The sequence below is a fragment of the Vigna angularis genome, chromosome 8 (assembly GCF_016808095.1).
Source record: "Vigna angularis cultivar LongXiaoDou No.4 chromosome 8, ASM1680809v1, whole genome shotgun sequence".
NCBI lineage: Eukaryota > Viridiplantae > Streptophyta > Magnoliopsida > Fabales > Fabaceae > Vigna > Vigna angularis.
In genome coordinates, this window is record NC_068977.1 from 30,915,990 (window position 1) to 30,939,289 (window position 23,300).

Here is a 23,300-nt window from a genome sequence, read left to right on the forward strand (position 1 = left end):
AGACTAATTATGGTTAAGACTCTTCACTCTTCTTCTAAAACTAAATTCTTTGTCTAAGTAATTTTTGAAAATAAGTAAAATTTAAATGGATTTCTGAAAATTTTTAGAGTTTTGTTTAACTTCGTATAATAAAATAAAAAAAGAAACTGATTTGAATCAAGACTAAAAAAAATTGAAGACTTAAGTGAAATTCTAAATATTTTAGAAATTTATTTAGGTTTCTTTAGTTTCATATATTACTATGATATCAAGATATAATTACTCGTTTATTCATGAATAAAAACTTATGGTTGCATCTTTACCTTATTCACCGTGAAAATTAACCACCAGTAAAGAGAATGACACGCTGCACCAACTTTGAAATGGTTTCTCATGTTTTTATTTCTGTAAGACAAGTGACTTTTTATTTTGCTTTTGGGTTTAGTTTGTTTTCAATTCTTCTAAAATTGAAATTATTAATTTTTATCTCTTGTATTATTTAACATTAGTTAACTGTTCACGTGTTAAACAAATAATGTTAAGTGATGCATATTAATGTTGTCATACAATATCAACATATGACACTTAAAAAATACTCCCAAAATTTGTAAAACAGATATTATTTATCCATCTTAAAATAAATATTATTAGAAATTAAAAAAATAAAAATCAAAGAAAAGCATTTTCCGAGGAGAAAAAACCAAATTTACACTTTTTATAAGGAATAAAATAGTTATCTAAAATTTTAAAGGAATTAAAAAAAAGGACTTATGAGAACCCAAGTTAAAACTTATTAATTTTACAGAAGTTACAAACATAATATTTAAAATTAATACTGTTATTAAAAATATTACACTTCAAAACTAAAGAGTATGTAGGAGAACAAAAAAGGAAAACAAGTAGGAAGAGGTGAAAGGAGATCATACAATAAACAAACAGCAAGTTCACATGATCAGATGTGGTTATTGAACATAACAATGTATTTGTGGTAATTCGAACGAATTTGGTAACATATATATGAAGACAACACAGTGAAGAATGTGGAGAAGCAATGAGCATGTGGTATTAAGCGTTAGCAGCTGTAAAACTGAAAGAAGCACAAGAAATAGAACCAGCATCCCAACTATCGTGAATAACTTTGGCCTTTGCATTTTCACCAGCAGCTCCCATGGCTACATGCAGTGGCAAGAAGTGATCTGACCTGGGATGAACCATTTTTGCATATGGGGCTTTCTCTTCGTATTCGTTCACTTCCTCGTACCTACACCAGTAATAGGTTCATTTTTGCTCAATGATAAAACTTAGAATAAAATAGGATAAAACAGAACCAAAACATATCATGTTTTTAATAAAGCATCCTTTGACATATCAAATACTACCCAAGAGTAATGGAATATGCATTTCCAATCCACAATATATATTTAATATCTTAGAAACTACTAAGAGTTTAAGAGTTAGGACCTTACAAGAATGCTGATGTGAATATCAAAGTAAATAAAGTATAGATCCTTCTTCTCACACCTCCATGAGATGGGAGAAAGATACAAATTACTCATGTTATGAATTGTGTCCTATGAAATATATTTTTGGATTGTATAATCCATAAGCATTTGTATTTGGAAATGTATATCAGATTATACAATTTAGAAATGTATTATAGATTGTTTAATTCATAATTTGTAGTTATATTTATGAATTATATAATCTGAAATACACTTTTTAAATTGTGTAGTTTAAAATATATTTTTAAATTTAAAATATTTTGTATTGTATAATCCATAATTCATAATTCATAATTTGTAATTATATTTATAAATTGTGTAACTTGGAATGCATTTCTAGATTAAGAAAATGTACTATGAAGTATAATTCATAATATATTATTGGATCTGAAAATATATTATAAATTACACAATCCAAAAATATATTTTATATCGCACAACTAAAAGTTCCAAAAACCACTTATAAATTTCACAATCCAAAAATTAAAAGTTATAATTGCAAATTACTTGATATGGAATTCTTCTACTCCCATGCCTTTATCAATTGTACAATTGAGAAATTTACTCATTATAACTAAGGACTATAGATCCAAAAATCCTACAATTGATTTTCAGATTGTATGATCTTAACTTCACTAAACATGAAATTATTATTTCATATTGTTCATTTAGAAAGAATTGTAGAGTGTATAATTGAGAAATACCTCAAAAATAAGTGTTACATTTACAATTGCTCAATTCCTTTGGGAAAAAAAACTTATAACTAAAAGAGTCAATTAACTTCAACATGTTCAAAACCTTTGCCTTCAACAATACTTTATATGAATGCAATGTCTAAAGCAAAACCTCACAAGTAAGAACACCAATGCATATTGAATGAATAATAAAACATAAAGGGGGCATAATAGGTATTTTGAAAGAATAAGGGTGAAGGAGGAGATTATGGAAAATGATTACCTTCCCTCAAGAAGAGATGTTTTGAGCCATGTCATAAAAGCCTGAGCCCATGGAGCAGGTGGGCTATTACGAGGGCCCATAGCTTTGAGGTTATGGGTGGCACTTCCAGAGCCAATGATAAGAACACCTTGATCTTTGAGAGGGGCCAAAGCCTTTCCCATGTTATAGTGGTAAGTGGGTCCTTTGTTGGATGAAAGTGAGAGTTGACACACTGGTATGTCTGCTTCAGGATACATCAACGACAGTGGCACCCATGCACCATGGTCAAGCCCACGGTTCATGTCTTCATTCACATGCTCAAACCCTGATCCTATCAGAAGCTCCTTCACCCTCCTCGCCAACTCTGGTGCCCCTGGTGCTGGATACTTCAACTATACCAATACATACAAAGTTGATAGATATAACATTAAACATGATATTAAACATTAATAAATAATTGTATGGATAGATATAACAATTCGGTTAGGTTTTGAATGAATTTTAAGCATAACCTAAACATTACAAAACATGTTGTAATAAGAGGTTTTGCATTTTTTTTATATACGTTAAGTGTTTTAAAATTAAACAACTTGTTAAAAGTTTGAGTAATGAAGAGATCACATTCAGAGAAAATTAAGCAAAAAGAAAGATTGAGAGAATAATTTAACCTGATAATGATAACAGTAAACAAACCTTGTACATGGATTCGGGGAAGCCATAGAAGTCGTAGATGGTGTCGTTTCGGTCAACGACGTTGACGGTGGGAACACGAGTGTCCCAGTGGGCGGAGACGACGAGAATGGCGGAGGGTGGCGTCGGAAACCGCTCTTTCCAGGAACTGAAGAACTTCCTCGCCGGAATCGAATCATCTACGGCCAGAGCTGGTGATCCATGCGAAACGTAGAATGTTTCGTTCAATCTCAACCCCATATTATCACTCTTCTTCTTCTTCTCTTCAATCAAACTTTTTTCTTCTTTCCTTGCACTGGTATTTGAACTGTAACAAAATCTTGAGATTTTTGTTCAGAAATAGAAGTAATCTATTTAAAGAGAGGCAAAGAGGGAAGGAAGAAAGAAAGAAGAAGGAATATTATGATAATTATTTGATTATTCCACATTATATATATTTTTTATTGTTATATTCGTTTTTTACTATCTAATGTGTTGTTTGTTTATATACTTTTCGAGTCTATGTTTTTGAATTTGACCAACATTTGTTATAATTGTTTATTATTATCTAACGTGTAGTAGTGTTTGTTTATCATATTCTCCGATTCTATGTTTATGGCATTTGATTTGACAAGCCAACATCTTGAGATGAAATCAACTCAAATGCGTCATTGTCGTGCAATGATTTTAATAAACGAAAATATTGATGGTTTTTGTGTTAACAAGTGAAATCCTTTCTCGGATTGGCCGAACTCAGGATGTCTGAAATATAAAACAAAAATTTAACAAAGTTAACTAGCAAGTAAAAACAACTTAAACAGAAGAAATTTGCTCACCATAAAGGTCCTTCCACATAGTGAGAGACTTATAAATATGAAGAATTTTCTGGGTCGGCAGTTTTCGGGACAGTTCACCGAGAATTTCTAAAGTCTAGAACTCATCTGGCGTCATCATCTTTCGAGTCCAAGAAGTGATTCAAGTGGGTTTCGTGATCCGGTATAGGAGAAATTTGGGCCAATCATTATCGCAAAAATGCCTTCGACCATGATGAACTTCAGATGTTTTGTTTTGTGCTCTTCTATTTTATCTTTTAGAGCGATGCATTTATAAGAGTGTTTACTTTTATCAACATTCAACATTCAAGGAAAGTTGAGTTTATCGAGGAGGAAGTTATTAAATAGATACAATATCAATGAGATATAATCTAACTATATAAAATATTGACATCACTCTTTATCCAAAACCTTAAGACAATATGTTAATGGATCTTCAACCTTATTTGTTGTTCTACTTTCTCATTTCTACTCAATGTGGGACATTAACACTTAAAATTCTAACAAGAGCTTTCCGTGGCGATGATAAAAGATCGGCGTTCAATGCTTCTTCAAGGATTCGGAATCGAGTGATGTTTAGGGGATGTGGTTGTTGAAATAGGATCCTTAAACCAAGTCCTTGAATGTCCTTGGGTTCATATGCTTGTGATTTTTTTTCTCCAAACCTCTTCTCTCAGTTGTCTCTTCTGTACAAACTTTCTTGTGGAAGTCTGTCAACTCTTTTAGTTGCATGTACTTAGCAACTATTGTTCGTAGGTCGTTTCTTCGCTAGTTTCTCACATAAATTGTCTGAAAATGGCTCTAGTTTTAAGGCAGTGACCATGAGATGCATGTTTGAAAATTGTTTTGTATTTTAATTGGTGTATGCTTGTTTTACCTATAATTGTTATTTTTAGTGTGAGTAATAAGCAAATAGAAAGTATTTTGATTGAGGAGAACAAGGTAGGATCCAAGGAAGGTGAAAAAAAAGGGAAAACTTAGAAAGTTGAGAAACAAACCTGAGGCTGAGCAAGAATGAGCTCATTGGGAGAGATTGTCGGATCTGGTTCGCAAGATTGGATATTTATTCATGTTTCTACGAGAAAAAAATGAGTCTTAACTCATTTTGGACCAAGTATTCCTTATTTTACACAATTATAATCACCAAAGATGTTTGTGAGAGGCTCTTAGAGGCTATTTAGGGTGCTAGAGAACTCTCTCTCCTTTTTGGGTCTCCTCCTTCATCTATCGTGGGTTTCTCCCTTTTGGGATTGAAGAGGAAGATGTGCTGAAATTTGGAGATAGAGATGCTTGGGAGAGGACATGCTTCTGATCTATGGTTTCCATTTCTTTCATATCTTTTCATATTGTAAACCTTAGGTTCTCTACCATGGAGAGCTAATCCTGTTTGTTGAGATTAGATGCAATAAACTAAATTCTTATGTATTTGTGTTGTTGATATGTGTGTGTGCGTGTACGTTCGTGTGGGTGGGCGTGTGCGTGTGGGTGGGCGTGTGCGTGTGCGTGTGTGTGCTTGCATGCGTTTGCGTGTGTGCGTGCGTGTGTGTGTGGGTGGGTGCGTGTGTGTGTGCATGTGTGTTCCCTTTGCTCTTTGTATTGGTATCGCTCAATGCAATAAAGTGGCTTTCAATGCCACTTAGGCTTCTTAGACTCTTCTTTTCTTTGTTTTACATACTTTTTTGGATGATCAAATTATTTAATTTCAAATAGATAGAGGTGATTAGAGATGTAAAATAATAAATGTAATTCAAAATGTAAATATATACAAAAATAAAATAAAAGTGAGAATTTAACAAGTTACAAACTAAAAAATAATTAATTTTGTTGATAAATTGTAGTTAAGTAAAAGTTAACACTATTCTATTTACAACACTTTTAATTATATTATTGGTTGTTCTAGATGAATTTGCACTTTAATTGTTCCTTCGAGTATTTCTTATTTTGATTAAAAAATATATATGTTGGGTCATTCGTTTACAATTATGTTTGTCATGACGTGATATAAAGTTGAAAAAATCAAAATTAATTATGTCTGAACAATGTATTTGACATCTAGTTGAATATAGTTTCTATGTAGTCATAAAATAACAATAACATTTAGAAAAAAAGAGTTAAAGATACCATAAAGGTTCTTACCGTAGTCGTCACATGGTAGTAATTTTGGATGACAATTCGTTAAGAGTTGATAAAAAAATTAACAAAAAGGAAAGCTAAAATCGTATATGATTTTTTGTCGTTGATCTGACGCATATAATGACATTTACAACAATTTGAAACTTTCGTAAAATGCCCCTTTTTTTTAATGATTTCTACATTAACAGTTATTCTATAATTTTGAAAAATCATTTTAATCCTTATTAACAATGTCATCATACTTAGCACAAAAGTAACGACCTCACCTAAGTCAATATATGATGAGTATGTAGCACTATTAATATGAGATTTACAAATAAACAGATATAAATATTGAATTTTAGTTTAATTTTTTTATCTTTCCTCCTTCATTTGCAAAAGTATTATTGGGAGGGAGTGTTTGTATATTTCAAAGAAATAAAAGCAAATTGCAAAATAATTGGGAAGTGACTATGTTGTTACTATGATGATTTTATTTGTATATACATTATCAAGTGTTACTATATTTTGAGATTGAATACATTTTTTTGTTCTTAATTATAAATGAGTACATGTTATTTTTTTTATCTAATATTGATAATTTAAGTCGTTCCTATTGATTGCATCTATATGATGAAACTACAATTCTTGATCTAAAATCTTATAGAAAGATATGAAAGGTGATTTATAGAATTAGGTTTTGATTAAAATAACTTTAATATATCAAATTGTGAGGGATAATTTTTAATTGAATTGAGATATTTAATTCTTAAAGTCAGTATTATGAAATAGTCTATAGAGTAAGCCCTTAAATTCTTTGAAAAATTTGAAAAGTGATTCTTAGGATTAATTTGTTAAAATTACTTAATATATTAAGATTCATCATAACATTCCTTTTTTATCTATAATTACACACAAAGATAAATTTCTTTACACAATTCATATTCCCATTTTACTCTTTATAATATAATTATTGTTGTCTTACTTTTCTAAGGATTACCCTTATTTTGAAATTTTTAGAATAAAATTGTTTCAAGTTTCATTTTTATTTTTTTCTTCATCATATTTGTTGTTTAAAACATTAAGATACTTTTTATTATTCTTAATATTTTTTTGTTTTATTTCATCTGGATATTCTCCAGTATTGGAATCTTATTCTTAACATTAAATTAGTCATTAAATTATTTTTATATTTAATATTAAACAAATAATTTAAAAATTATATTTTAGTTTAACAATTTTTTCATTTATTAATTGTCTTTGAATTTTGAAGAAGAATTTATCATCTTTATCTATACCTATGTATAATTCTTAATATTTATATTATATTTAAAATTTACTTATACTTCTTTAAATTTTTGTATGAATTGAATGTTATATACAATTATAAGTATTATCAACACATAATATAATATATTATAGATATTTAAAAATATAAATACACAATGTCATTCATAATATAATATAATCATAGATATTAAAAATTCCGAAATATAAAACATATATATTTTGTAATACATACTAAAAGATCCCACATTTAATATGAAAAACATATAACAAATATTAATATATATATATATATATATATATATATATATATATATATATAAAATGTTAAGCATCCTCGTTAGCTCACATTAAAAAAAATGATATTTACAAACAAGGAGAGATGAAATGGTAAGTTGATGTATCAAAATGTAGATTATACAATATTTTTATATATGTAAACATATATAAATATTTATATCAACCATGCAGTTATTCATGACTTGACCATTTGAATACATGTATTGATATCAAACTTTTGTGAGTTATACACTTGTGATAGCATCTACTACTCTATAGAGTCATTGTCAATGGATTTCACCCTACCATGCACAAGGTTAGTCCATTAATGCCTTTGACCAAGGTAAAGCCCCTATACTAGGATCTCTTGTTTCTCCCACCATATACTTCATCATTCTCTGCTTGAGTTTGGATAATTATTAAAGCGTCAGGATAACTCCCAATATGAAATGTATACATCAATACACACATTATTGAAACGCCACCATAGAATCTTCCTAAGAGGTCCATGGAATTACGCTACCATACTCATCATCATCACATTTTCATACATGAATAAACACCATGCATATTTAGACACACAACAAGTACATTGTAATCTCATTTCAAACAACCATGACAATCCAATTCAAATAAATCAAAGGATCAGAAAATCACAGAAATACACATTGGCGTTTTGATTGATGCTTAGTGAAAGACTTTTCGCAAAAAAAAACACTTAATAACAGTTCTGATTCTCAACATCAAATCTTTCGCAAAAGGTTTTCCCTCAATGTCATTTTTCTCGCAAAATGTCTCGTCCAACGACATAACTTTGCCACTTAACAACCAAGAATTAAAATGGTTCCAGACCTGCAATGAAAAGTGACACTCAACGGTGTCTTGTATTGCTTAATGAAAGGTCATTCACAAAAATGGTCGTTTAGTAGTGAAAGTAGACGCTAAGTGGTCTGAGCAAAATTGCTTTCAGGCTTGCACAACTCAGCTTGTGCTTAGCGCTACACCAACATCGCACAACACTATATCAGAAAATAACACACTAAAAACTATGATTTGGAGGAATCGAAAACCTATTCAGATGATCAAATTGATATTCTTGACTTAATGCTTGGTTGAAAAATAAATTTCTATATTGGAATACATACCAACTTGCTCAAATGCTCAGATCCCCAATCCCTTAACTCAACACCAATTCAAACAATCACAAGTGTTACACAACCACATGACAAACAAATTACTCAACAATTCAACCAACAATATCTGCAGTTCATCAATCTCAGCCAAACCAAACATGCAAACATAAATTCTCAAACATTTAAAACTTAAACACAAGGTAATTAACTTTCTTCACTTGATAGATGACCAAACAAGTTTAAGGATCCTAAAACAGTTCCACAAGCACAAGGAACTTTATTTGCTCCTACAAATAACAAAAACATGATCAATACATACTGTTTGGACCATTAGTCAACAAAAACTCTTAAAGATGACTCAGACATCACATGCAATGCCAAATAGTTCGCATGCAAAGAAAGACAACAAAGAAAAGAAAGAAGCAAAAAACCAATTTACTTTATTTAAGAAAATGATTAGATGGAAGTACAAAGTTCACAACAAGGATCACCTTACTGGTTTTTGGTCTTTAAATCGAGAAGCACAGACGGAAAAGTTCCTAGAAAAAAGTTAAATAACTCTAAAAAAGTAATTTATATATTTGTTTCAAAATAATAAAACTCGTTCATAACAAAATTATTTATATTAAAATATTTTAATATTAAAATACTCGAATTTCGCTATTTTTAAACTAGTGTCACTTCTAAGTGACATGTTTACATATTTTTGTTAATAACAAATAAAAATATTTAATTGCTTATACGATCTTAATTGCTTATAACATTATACACTCAATATTTGAATATTTTTGAATCTTACTAATTGTTTAGATGAATTACTTAATAAATATTCTCAAACTTTTATTAAAAACGGATTGGTAAAAATTAATATTTGAATCACGTTGTAAAAATACACAATGGAAGATGAGTTAAATAAATTATGAATAATTAAGATTAAAATATTTTTAAACTCATGGGTGTATGTAATTTAGTTAGTTTTAATGGTTACACACTTTCTAGACATTGTCTATAATCAAAGAGAAACAAACATATTACTTTACGAATTTACAATCGATAGAAATTGAATAATAATTCTTTGTAAATACAATACTCTTATTTATATTTTTTGAAACTATTAAGGACTTTTGTATTTTTGTCAAGTCAAAGATTTATAACGGTATATAATATATATATATATATATATATATATATATATATATATATATAATTTGATGTATATTTTTCATTTTATTTTACTCTTAATTATATTTTAAAATTATAAAAGTTATAATATCCACATTTTATCTTTTGATTACACATTTTATACTTTTATTTTATATTTAATTAATTTTTTATGTAACTAATATTATTAATGTTATTTTTACAACAATCATTCATTATTATTTTTACGTAATCCCTATTATTAATAATATTTTATCTTAAAATATTTAAAGTACGGATAAATTTTTCACCGATTAAAAAAAATTAAAATCTCGATAAAGTCATCTTAAAATGAATATATATATATATATATATATATATATATATATATATATATATATATATTTTTTTTTTTTATTTTTTTTTTTTAATTTTTCCGTATTTTCTGTTTGGTGTTGGCGTTGCATCCTCCCTACAGAAACAATCATTTAGTGAGTCACAAACACAGTCTCTCACATAAACACACAACACAACACAAACCTTCAAAAGCCACACACAACACGCACTTCCGATAGAAGAGGCTCTGCGACAATTCAGGTTACCTCAAAACACTCTTTCTCGATAACTTCTAGGGTTTTCTTTTGCTTACTATTTCGCTGCTTCAATTTCTTAATCCATTTCACTTCCATTTGCATTTGCATTTGCATTTCGCTCTTCAATTCCCTTCGAATGCGCTTCCTTCCTTCTTCGTGCTGTCGATTTCCCTATTTTCTATTTCTTTCACATTCGAATGTCGTGTAAATTGTTATTGATGTTTCGTTAATTTGCTTATTCTGTTTTACACAGCTGTTTCCTTTGGTATTTCTCCGTCCGCGGAGTTTGAGTTGGATAGTGAGAATTTGAAATTTGTATTTGATTGAGTAACCTGATAATGCCGATTTTTCTAACTTCACGAACTGTTATTGTGTAACCTCTTAATCTACAGTTGCTATGACTCTAAATTGGGTTTAATTTTTCCTCTTCAGTAGGAAAAAAATGTTGTTCCCTTTCTTTAAGTTGTTTAGGAGGTTTTCTATTGAAATTTACAGTGTTTCTAATTGTATGATCGGCTTTTTGGCTGGAAACTAGGTCGCTTGGTTGAGTTCTATGATAATGTTCTTTTTCAAGATGATGACGTGTGTGCGTGAGAGAGATATTTTGTTGTTGTTGGGGATGATTATGTGTGTGTGAGTGAGTGAGAGATTTAAGTTTTGGCTCTAGCTAATTGGCATTCAATATTGATTCTACGGTTGTAATTATATTTGTACTGCATGTAAATGCTGTGTTTGATTAAGAATACAAAACTCTGATTAAGTTATTTTTGTCTGGGTATCAGTTAATTTGATATGATGTTGCTTCATCGGTTTTCGTGGCATGAAATTCTCTATAATTGTTTCTATTTGTTGTGTTTCTGATAAGTAGAACTTGAAGGCATATGAAATTTGTTTTTGGCATGATAAGTTATATCGTGACATTATAAAAGATTAATTCTGTTTAGGTTTTATGTTTGTGGTGGTATGTGTTAATTTGATGTTGATTGTGTTGAGGATGTTGCTTTATCAGTTATATTATCGTTGGATTCTGTCATTGTTTCTCTTTGTCTTGTTTCTCATATGTTGAACTTGAATGCATTTGAAAATTGCCTTTGGTGTGATAAATTAATGTGGTGTTATGTTTGTCGTGCTATGTGATAATTTAATGTTGATTTTGTTAGGAATGTTGATTTGTCGGTTACTTTCTCGTTGACTTTGGTCATTGTTTCTCTTATCTTGAACTTCAATGCATTTCAAACTTGTTTTTGGTGTGATTAATTACTGTGGTGTTATATTGTTTCCATTGTTGGCTTGCAGCTACTGACTACTGTGTAATGTGTGGACAGCAGAGATAGGAATTGTTTTGGCTGTCAGATTACTTTCTTTTGAGGTTTCTAGCCGTGTTGGGTTTTCATTATGAGTGGGGTACCTAAGAGGTCTCATGAAGATTCTGTTCATCAGTCTTCAAAGCATCCACATCAAGATTCAGGTACATATTCCAAGTTGATGCCATCAGTTTCAAATGACCACCATATTCCGTATGATATGGGTCAGGATTCCCGGGTTGCAAAGACACTCCGTACTGAACCTCGTGATGCAGATAGAAGATCTCCTCTTCATACAGTGTATCGGATGGCATCATCTTCAAATGATTCTCATACAGATTATCCCATTGGAACTGAGAACAGGACAGAATCTAGGGATTTTAAGGAGAGTAGGGATCTCCGGTTTGAGAATCGTGATATGAACTCAGAGAAGAAGGAATTGCATGGTGAAGCCAGAAGGGATTCTCAGATTGCTAAGAGTGAGAAAGATGCACGAGTTGAAGCCAGAGGAGATGACAACAAGGATGTTAGATTTGAACGAGATAGTCATAATGATTCAAAAGGTGACATTAAGACAGATAAGGATGGCTATGGTATGGTAAGCAGCAGCAGCCACTTGAATTGGAAAGAATCAAAGGATTATAGGGGGAAGAGATTTTCTGATACTCCTGGTGGGAGTTTGGATTCCTGGCATGCATCCCGTGGCAATACACCAGAAGTTGGAAAGGGCAGTTCAATGGCAGAAGAAAGGGACAGTTTGGAAACTCATGAAGCTGTTGGAGAAAACAAAATTGATTCTAAAAGTGAAGATAGGTTTAAAGAAAGAAAAAGAAAGGATGGCAAACATCGGGATTGGGGGGATAGGGAAAAGGAGAGAAGTGATCGCAGAAGCAGTACACCAGTTAACAATAATAGTGGTGATAACAAAGAATCTGCCAAGGATGATAAAGATGTAGAAAAATTGGAGAGGGAGAGGAAAGATCTTCCAAAGGAGAAAGAAAGTTCAAAAGAGAGGGAAAAGGATCATAACAAGAGGGAATCCTGGAATGGCATTGACAAAGAGGCTTTGAATGAAGAGATGGAACTTGGTGATGGATCGGCAAAAAATACTGTGCAAGAAAATGTGTTGCCAGAACAGAAAAAACAGAAAGATGTTGATAGCTGGAAAAATGTTGACGGAGAAGCTAGAGAGAGGAGGAAAGAAAGGGATGCTGATTTACAGGGAGATCGGCCTGAGAAGCGCATTAAAGTTGACAAACAATCAGAAGATGGAACTGTTCACGGGGAAGGGTCCGGAGAAAAGGAGAGGGAAGTCCATAATTATAATGTTCAACATCGTAAAAGGATCCATCGATCAAGGGGAAGCCCTCAGGTGGCCAATCGGGAGGCTCGTTTTAGATCCCATGCTCATGCCCCTGACAATGAAGAGTAAGTTCTTTTCCTCCACTTTTCTTGGTTAATTGTGTGACAACTTGCAACTTGCTCAATAAGTACTTTTCATCTAAAGTATATTTTTAATTTATTCCATGTGATTTTGTAGTTATAATAGATAAGCTTCAGAGTGCTATTAGAAATTACGAATGACTGGATAATATTTTTAATCCTCTATATCCTTTTTTGAATTGCATTTGGGAGGACACTAACAATCTAATGTCTACATATTCACATTTTTTACCAGTAGCACATGATAGTCAACTATTGTTCGTGTATTTTACTAGCCTGAAATATGTAGGAACTACAATTGAATTTGTGGGTAAACAGCTTAACATTAATAGTATGTGTCAGAAAAGAAAGCAGTGGTGTAACTTAAGCACCTTCGAAATAGCTTAACATTAGATTAGCCAAGAAAATAGTGGTGTATTTGTCAGCTTGACATTAACTGTATTCTTTGTTCTTTCCTTAGTAGTGTTTTATATTTTCACTGTTGCTATGCTCTGTAATCAGGAGCTTGCTCAATGATGTTTTTTCCGCTATATCTTTGTGAAATACCAGATTCTATCGTTCTCTCACAATGCTATCAGTTTTATATATATATATATATATATATATATATATATATATATATATATATATATATATATATATATATATATATATATATATATTTGGGCCTTGGAGGAATACACTTGTGCATTTGTATGTGTATCATCAAATCATTGAATATGCTTGGACCTTTGAAGGAACAAGTTCCACAAATATGTTTATCATCAAATCATTTGAATATACTTGTGAGAGAGAACTCTAGTTGAAGACGATTAGGCAGCAAATATGTTTATTTGCTAAATCGAAATTCAGGATGTCGATGTAATAGTTGTTTGAATATTATGTGTGAATCTGGTTAAGAATTTTGATTGAAGATTAAGAATATGTGTGAATCTGGTTACTAACGTACTATTGCACATCGAAGAGAACTTGATTTTTGTTTCTTTTCTTGTTCAAATTGAAGTTTTTATTGCTGTTTGATTTATACCTCATTGCTGCCATTTTTTCCCATTTATGTTTTTCTTTTGACAAGTTTTCTGTTTCATTTATATTCCAGGTCTCAAGGTACCCTGCTATTTTTGTTTTACCTGGCTCAACGAATTTGGCTTGTCATAGAATTGTGCCTACATGCCATGAATTAGTTTGGGTTTTGACAGAAATTTCTCTACATGGCCCATTGGCTTATGTGATGCGTTCTCTCATTTAAGATTGGCTCATCTTCTATTACACTTCTTTTTACTATTGTGTTGTGTCATTGTGTGATAGTACCATTGTAATGTACAATGCGCCTGTCATTCATTAGTAGTTGTTGATAGAACGAAAAGGATCAGAGGCGGATATCTTTCTCTTCTTCATGTTCATTATATTATGAGTTCTGATATTTCAGGTAAAGCAGAAGTATCTTCTGTTGTTTATAAAGTTGGTGAAAGCATGCAAGAACTGATAAAGCTATGGAAGGAATATGAATTATCTCAATCTCAAGTGGAAAAAAATAGTGAAAGTTCTAACAGTGGCCCTACTTTTGAAATTCGTATACCAGCTGAAAATGTTACCGCTACAAACCGTCAAGTGAGATGAAACTCTGTTAATATAATAGTTGAGTGTATTTTTTGGGAGGGGAGGAGGAAGTATTAGCTTTTTTGTGTGTGTTTTACATTGATAATTGTTTTTGTTGCTTCTTTCTTATTGCTGGTGAAGTCTGTGTTGAGGTTTTGCTCTCGTTTGTTTGTATATTCTTGGTTTCTGTTGTATTCTTTTACCTAGTGAGTTATGTATGTTTTATTTGTTACTTGTTAAAGAAATGTTTGAGGACTTTAATGGAAGCAACTTTTATAGTCCCTTTTATGATTGCTTTGCCTATTGCAGAAATTTGTTGAAGTACTTAAGCTAATAAATGATTTGATGAGATGAAAGTCTTTTATTTATCTACATACTTTTTATCAACCATATTGTATGTTTAAATTTGAAATTAAGGTATGAAATTTATTTATGCTTTAGTTATTGATGTTATACCTATTTTTAAGAGTATACATTATAATGTTCAGGTTCGAGGTGGCCAGCTATGGGGGACTGATGTTTACACTTATGACTCGGATCTTGTTGCTGGTATGTGTTATTGCGAAAGGCTTGCAATGAGCTTTTTGATTGCAAGTGAAGGGATTTGACATGTTTGAAATCGGTACTGATTTTAAATTTTTGTTGCATAGTTCTAATGCATACAGGTTATTGTCGCCCAACTGCTTCTCCACCTCCAGTGGCTGTACAAGAGTTGCGCACAACCATTCGAGTGCTACCTCCACAAGATTGTATGTCCTTATAGATCAGAAAGATGCACTCTTCATTATCTAACAGTACCTGGGTGTTTATGTGTTAAATAACATTGAATTCCATCTAAGTGATCTTGAAGTAATAACGGGGAATAAGTTTACAATAAGATGTCCTACGTTATGTATATCTATACCTATATACAAAGGAGATTCTCTTTTTCTGTGTCCACTTTTTTTTTTTCACTTTTATCCTTCAAGTTATCGTGTTATTTAACTTTAACTTATTTTTTAAATTTAACAGTTTTTTTAAAATTTAACTATTTTTCTAAATTAAATAAATAAAAATCATCTACAAAATAAATAAAAAATATTTATAATTAAATTATAAAAATTATTTATATTTATTTTTATAATTATAATTTCATTATTTTTTATTATCACAAAAAAGTAAAAACACATGCACGTTTTGCATGTGTTTTCACTCGTGATAAATAATCAAAATATCCCAGTTGAACTTGAGTTTGCCATTGAGTAGTTTTGAAAGGTTTAGTAGTTTTCTTTTCAGAATATATAAACATTAAATTCAGGTTTTTGTGCTGATCTTAAGATCGATTGAGCATTATGCAACTATTTAAAGTACTTGATTTGGTTTAAAGTTGTGAATCTGTAAGTGTAAATTGAGTTTCCATTGTGGTTCTAAATCTTAAAAGGTGGCATGTGTACCAGCGAAAGAATTAAAGAGAAAGAATTAGAATAGAAACTATTTTACTATTGATGTTTAAGACTTGAAACTCTGAATTTACCTTGGTACAAATACCAATCAGTGGCTTATCTGCTTACTGCTTCAAGCACTACTTCCGACTGTTTAATTGTGTGTGCATCACACATACACATACAATTTTCATTACTGTGGGTAACTGGGGTAGTTTTGTTGGTTTATCAACTTTGCAGTTACTTATATTCATTTTTTCCATTCAAGCAGTTCAAATAATTTAGATGTTTTGTGTATAACATCAGGCTATATTTCTACCCTGAGAAACAATGTTCGATCCCGTGCTTGGGGTGCTGCAATTGGTTGTAGTTATAAAATTGAGCGGTGCTGCATTGTGAAGGTAATAAGGAAAGTCGTACAAACTGTAAAATTCTTCTTTCCTCATCCTTTCAAACATTTTCCCCGGAAGTCTTATATTCTCTTCATTGAAACAGCATCTACTATATATGTTTTTCATATAATTTAGTTCACTATTTTCCATTTCAAACATAATGGCCTTTTCTTTGAAATATAATACGTTCTTCTAATGAGGATATTATGTATGGGATGTAAAGGGGTGCTTGTGCTTTGAGTCTGCACTTTGAATCTCATTGTTACCTGCTTTATACAAGCATGTTCGTTCTCAATTGGACTGTGTAAGTGCATAAATATTTAAATTCTTTGCTTTTATTCTTTTCTCTTCAGAAAGGAGGTGGAACTATTGATCTTGAACCCTGCCTTACGCATACCTCAACCATTGAACCTACCCTTGCACCAGTAGCTGTTGAACGGACAATGACTACTAGGGCTGCAGCTTCGGTTTGTCCAGTATCTCTATTAATTTACAAACCTTTTCATATTGACTGTTGATATAATAGTTATTTCATATTCTATTCTCATCTTATTTGGCATGGCCTTTGTTCTTCAGAATGCTTTGCGGCAACAAAGATTTGTACGTGAAGTTACAATACAGTACAACCTTTGCAATGAACCTTGGTATGCTAGTATTAGTTGGCGATTTACAGTCCAATATAATAGATTTATGTTTTATGTTGGACAACATCTATCGAATCCTAGTATGTGGTATTTTTGTAATGTATGAAAATATCTCATCTTCAAACATTACGTTGGAGCCTGGTTTGGTAAAACTTTCCCTGTTTGGGTTTTTGTTTCCACACATTACTAAAATGCTACTTTATTTCTTTTGGTTGTCTCATGTACAAAGAAAGATTTGAAAATGGGATACATAAAGACACCAAGGTAGTTTTTTTGTGGTAATTTGAGAAAATGGGAAATGAGAATATATTTTTTCAAAACAAACAGGTCCAAATGTTTCTTATTCTTTCTCATTTAGATACGAATGCAGTTCTATTTCGCATTTTATCTTGTCTTTAGTATGTATTAATCATAATATTTATCAGGATCAAATATAGTATAAGCATTGTTGCTGACAAGGGTCTAAAAAAGCCACTCTATACCTCTGCTCGTTTAAAGAAGGGAGAAGTTCTGTATCTGGAAACACACTCCTGCAGGTATTTTTTACATCGAAGTTATTGACCAAAATGTGTGATCTTTGTGTTATGGGCTTCACGTTTGATGTCCCTTTAGGAACCATATGCCATGAGTACTGCAATGTTCTTATCAATGCGAAACAATATTGGACTGTGTCTGAGTCACTCTCTTTTTCATTATTGCTTAATATATCTATTTGAGCAATTTTTCACTGTTATTAGTGTTATTTTATTCTATTCCTTTTCCAATAAAATATTCCTTTTAATTTATCAAACTCTAAGGATTCACTATGATCACGGAAGTCGGTTTCCATGTTTGTCTTCAAATCTAAGGGCTCTTGAAGTCATGAAACTGTAATTAAATGAGTCTTAATCTTTGTAGATACGAGCTCTGTTTTATTGGAGAAAAGACGGTGAAAGCTATACCAGCAACTCAGATGCATGATCCAGATACAGAGAAGTCTCAGAATCACCATCACCATCCAACAAATGGTGACAAAGCTGATTCTGATCATGTCATGGTTGATGTGTTTCGATGGTCTCGATGTAAGAATCCTCTGCCCCAGAAAGTGATGCGGTTGATTGGCATCCCTCTGCCTCTTGAACATGTGGAGGTTTGTTCGAATCAATCTTTCATCTCCCTTCCATGAGCATGTGAATATTGTCGACAATTTTTTTTCTCCCCAGTTACTAGTACCTATAGTATTAGTATTAAATGTCTTCATTTGCCTGGTAGTCTAGGGGTGAGGTTGGTAAGTTGGGGTGTGCTATAAAGTAGAGGGAAAATCATATAGTAGGTCTTGGGAGCAATCAAACAAAAACCAACAGAACCAATAACTTTTGCCATTGGCCTTTGGCTGTAAGCCTTTGTACATTATACCAACTACTACATTCTCTATTCTTCATACAACCCAAGGCCTTATTTGTAAACATATGAGAAATCGCTCTATTTGTTACACATATAATAATGTTATTGTAATTAATTGCAGAATGCAAATGTACTATGTTTCATGGATTTGGTTTGGTCCTCCTTTTTTTGCTCTTTTCTATTTTTCTTGTGATGACAAATAATAGATATATTTTAAAGTGTCAACCTAATTGAGATGTCAAAAGAAATACTAACACTTAGCATGAGCTTTTATTTTATAAAATAATAATGAAAAAGAAAAAACTATACTAAAAATCCTAATTCTGCATTTTCTGATGCAGGTGCTTGAGGAAAGCCTGGACTGGGAAGATGTACAGTGGTCCCAAACTGGTGTTTGGATTGGAAAAAAGGAATATACCCTTGCTCGGGTGCATTTCTTGTCAATGAATTAGTTCATTGTCATGTTCTGTTTCAAACGGGGGATAGGCTGCAGCGATGATCTAATGCATGTAACTTTTAACCTTAAAAAGTAAATTTTAGTGCCTTTCTCATGTAACTTAAAATAGTTTTGTATTTTTCAATAAAAATGTTTAATGTTTAATTTTTCTTAATTAGGGTCGACTCTAGGAGCCTTTGTTTCCCATTGTTGTGAATGTTATCTTGAAATATCCATCCGTGGCATAATTTGTATCCATATTCTCCATAACTATTTTAAAAAAATAAAAATTAAATGATTTATTTTTAGTTAAAATTAGTATATATATGAATTAGTTTGTAAAGGCTATTTTATAACCCGTTTGTTGACGATTTTATGGAAAAATGACAACCTGGGAAAATATAGAACAGTTTTTTTTTCTCTATTTTATTGTTGCTTCCACCATATAATTTCAATAGTGACATAGGATTATATGAAATAAAGAAAATTTTCATTTCACTTAATAATAGTACATACTGCAAATGTAATACAGAAATTTATATTAACAAAAATACTTAATGCTTCATTTAAAAAATACTTAATCCTTTATTATTATAGTTCAATTTTAACAAAATTCAATATAAATAATTATCATTTAACGGTTAAATTAATAAAATTGACTTTCTTTTATATAATTGTTTATAGTATTCGGTAAAAGTTATATTGATATAATATATCTCTTTATATATACTTAAAATAGAATTCACATCTTCAATCATGATACTTTCATTTAATTTTTTTTCTTTCAAACTAAATATTAATTCAAATAAGCAAGAACTATTTTCGCAGGTAAAGATATCATAAAATTAGCTTATATTAGTTTGTTGGTTTGATAACGTAAAAGCAACATGAAAATTAAATTTAATGTAAATGGGGAAAAAAAATAATACCGAATATGTTTATATTTCACCAAAACAAAATTTCCCAATGGTAGTTGCACCTGTTATTGCAAACTAGGAATGCATTACGCTGTTATAACATATACCTCCATAGAAATATTCTCATCTAAACAAAGCAACCTTCATAATTCCACTTCAATAAAACTATCATTCGACAAAGATATACACAGCCTATACAAAATTTCAAGTTACTCACCAAATACCGAGCATTGACCATAACATCAAATTAAATCACATTAAGGTGGTCTCAGTTCCATGCAGATGGAAGAAGATCAAAGTCATGTTGCTGCCTTTGCAACAAAACCAGAGTCACCAAGCTATGACACCTCTTCCAAACAACATGATTCACCACTCATCCCATTTAGTCAAGAAGTCATCCCACATAGATGCAGCAATTGAATCACGCAATGAGAGTGCAACTTGTCCTTCTATTGAAGAAAGCATCGGCACATCAGGAAGTTCATCAAGATCTGACATTTCCTCCACCGGAGACCCCCCAACACCATTGAATATCCAGTCATTTCTTTCTTCGTGACGGATGAAATTGTGAAGAACACATGCGGCGATGACGATGTCACGCTGAATCTGAAAGGAATACTGAGGAGCAAGTTTAAGGATTGGGAATCTAGTTTTCAACACATCAAATGACTTCAGGATAGCACTCCTCATAAAACAATGCCTGTGATTGAACAACTCTTTTGCATTTCTTGGCAATTGATTAGCACCTCTAAACTCATAATGCTGGTATCGAACCCCTAGGAAAGGAGCAATAAACCCTTCCGTATTTAAATATCCCTTGTCAACAAGGTAATACTTTCCTATGAAATAAATCCAAAGAAAAAAAGTACATTAAGTTACTATTAGTACAATGATTAATATGGAAAGATAATAAACCTAAATCTTGAGATATACTAATAAACAAACCTTGGGGTATTTGAGGGAAATTCTGATCTGGGTCATCAAGGACTGCCCTTAACACTCGTGAATCAGTGACAGAGCCTTCCCAACCAGGATAAATGAATATAAACTGCAGGTCAAATGTGCAAGCTGCCAACACATTTTGAGACAGGATACCTTTCTTATTACGGAATCTAGATTGATCTTTGGCTGGAACATGTGCAGGAATGTTCAAACCATCAATTACTCCTATACAATCCTGAAATTAGAGGTGGAAGGGAGAGGTTAGATAAACTTGCACAAGCGGTATACACTAGTGAGTTGAATTACAGGTATTTACGGAGAAGAAACTCAAAAATCATTGTAACCTTGAAATATGGATAAAATCTAGCATTATTTTGAATTTCTGGAGGCGTTGTGAGCTGAGGAGGTTGCAAAACTTCACGCGACAATGACTTAATAGCCTTCAAGACATTATTAAAATGCCGGCTAATGGTTTCACCAGAGTGTTGAAAGCGCTCTTGAATCACCCTATTACGTTCATTTTGACCAACGATGTTTAAAAATATTGCTAACTGTTCCTCTATCATCACCCCAGAAGTATCACGCAACAGGGCTCTTTGACGGAGAATATCACACAACTTATGGAATACATGCTTGTCCATTCGCAACATTTCCTGACAGAAGTCATCATGCCCATTGAGCACTTCGATCATAAACTCGCATCTCCTAGGAGATAAACCACGTGAAGGTTGTTTGGTCAGACAGCTATAGTAATAGAATCCAGCCGCAGCAGCAACTAGTTCCATCTCATCCAATTCTAGGTCAATGTCATCCATGCTGATTGGTGTATCTGTAAAGATAAACTTCAAGAGTACGAATAGTAAAGATAATATCTCTCTGATATATCTAGTTCAAAATTCCAAACTCAAACTCGGTAATATAGGCATTAATCACAAAATCAAAGAAGTAAAAGCACTAACAAACATCACCCCTTGCAGCCTATTTAACTATACAAAAGTATTGGGCAGTTTTTAACAATAAAATATGGGAAATTTTCTCAAACAAATCAACTAGAGGAAACACCACATTTGCCCTGCAACCATGGCAATCGTTTTTCGTCCTTAAGAGAGATGAAAACTTCCCGGGCATTAGGGTGGTCCTCAAACAAATCCAAAGCAAGAAAGTAAATCCCCTCATCAACACCTTGCATCTCATCCAACACTTTGATGCACTTGTTTATAGAGAACCTTTCCTCATTCTTCGCGATTGCACTTGCCCTCATCTTTGAAGCAGCCACTATCTCCAACATAGCATCCACTATGGCAGCTCCAGTAGCTTTCCGGCCCCTCTTCCGGCCACCGCAAGAATTCAATGCCATGCCAGCCTGACGCTTGTGTCCATCCAATAAGTTTACATCATCTCCAGAGCCAGAAGAACCATCATCATCCACATAAGTCATTGCCACTGCAAACATCATCAATCAATGTGCATGCAAATCATGTCTCAAATTCTCGATGCCAATTGCAAACCACCGCATAATCTAACAATTAACATAATACAGCATTGCAACCAAAAAACAAAGTATGTATAAATTTAAAACTCCAACCAAAAGGGAAAAAATTCCCAAAGCACGGACAATTGAGTCCCAGAGTCATAAAAATATCAAATTGTCAGCAATAAACAAAAATTCAAAAACCCCAATGGAAGTAAGAATTCTACAATAAAGAAAAATCCTCGCACCTTGTCCCGTATTCTTTCAATTTCTTAAGTGGCGGGCAGGAAAGCGCGGAGAAATCCTGTCTATGTGAGTGAAGAGGTGAACGGAAATACGAAATCGTGAAACCCTAACTTTATTGTGTATGTTAGAAATTCTGAAAGAAGAGAACAGTGGCAAAACTTCACGACCTTCTCAGTTTCAAACGCGGCGTTTTACTTGTTAGTGGTCACAAGTTACTCCTTACTCTAGTGCACTATAACTATTACAATTTTGTTTTTTCAAAAATCAAATTATACATATTTATCATTGTATTAGTAATTAAATAACTTTCTCAATATGTGATAAAAAATAATAATATAAATTTAGTAAAGGTTACTATCATTCTCATTTCACTAGCGAAAACATGGGAAGCGCAACTTTGTTTATATATTTTTATTTATACTAAAATAATATAGTTTTAAAAATATGTATAATTTTTATAATTCATTGCTTCTATAGTTTTATTATTTTTACGATTAATTAATTAAAAATATATGAAAATAACACTGTTCAAAAAATATATATATAATTTCGTAAAAATAACATTAAAAAATTATGTGATGGTTATTTTTAAAAATAAGTTATTTAAGTATTTTAAAATAAAAAGTAGTTATCTAATTACTC

At 31.8% G+C, this 23,300-nt stretch overlaps 3 protein-coding genes across 4 annotated transcripts; 1 reads left to right on the forward strand and 2 right to left on the reverse strand.

The window, feature by feature from the left end:
- Positions 1 to 902: 902 nt before the first annotated feature.
- On the reverse strand, positions 903 to 4,943 carry LOC108344074 (4,5-DOPA dioxygenase extradiol). Its single transcript, XM_017582541.2, has 4 exons — positions 4,918 to 4,943; positions 3,111 to 3,426; positions 2,439 to 2,809; positions 903 to 1,240 (listed from the first exon to the last, which is right to left on the reverse strand). Exons 1-4 carry the CDS (start codon positions 4,941 to 4,943, stop codon positions 1,045 to 1,047), a joined length of 909 nt encoding a protein of 302 aa, XP_017438030.1. The 3' UTR covers positions 903 to 1,044.
- A 5,414-nt stretch (positions 4,944 to 10,357) lies between these two features.
- Positions 10,358 to 19,257, forward strand: LOC108345846 (uncharacterized). Its single transcript, XM_052866806.1, has 12 exons — positions 10,358 to 10,467; positions 11,792 to 13,195; positions 14,307 to 14,314; positions 14,637 to 14,818; positions 15,295 to 15,355; positions 15,457 to 15,555; positions 16,534 to 16,628; positions 16,973 to 17,086; positions 17,196 to 17,263; positions 17,689 to 17,799; positions 18,161 to 18,392; positions 18,988 to 19,257. The coding sequence occupies exons 2-12, from the start codon at positions 11,859 to 11,861 to the stop codon at positions 19,096 to 19,098; spliced, it is 2,418 nt and encodes an 805-aa protein (XP_052722766.1). The 5' UTR covers positions 10,358 to 10,467; positions 11,792 to 11,858; the 3' UTR covers positions 19,099 to 19,257.
- A 749-nt stretch (positions 19,258 to 20,006) lies between these two features.
- On the reverse strand, positions 20,007 to 22,872 carry LOC108346124 (uncharacterized). Of its 2 annotated transcripts, XM_017585116.2 has the most exons (5): positions 22,661 to 22,872; positions 22,124 to 22,384; positions 21,286 to 21,770; positions 20,945 to 21,176; positions 20,007 to 20,838 (listed from the first exon to the last, which is right to left on the reverse strand). In XM_017585116.2, the coding sequence occupies exons 2-5, from the start codon at positions 22,377 to 22,379 to the stop codon at positions 20,366 to 20,368; spliced, it is 1,446 nt and encodes a 481-aa protein (XP_017440605.1). In that variant the 5' UTR covers positions 22,380 to 22,384; positions 22,661 to 22,872; the 3' UTR covers positions 20,007 to 20,365. The 2 variants fall into 2 exon arrangements, with proteins under 2 accessions (XP_017440605.1, XP_052722767.1); XM_052866807.1 differs by lacking the exon at positions 22,661 to 22,872 and having other exon boundaries at positions 21,286 to 21,783; positions 22,124 to 22,276.
- Positions 22,873 to 23,300: the final 428 nt, after the last annotated feature.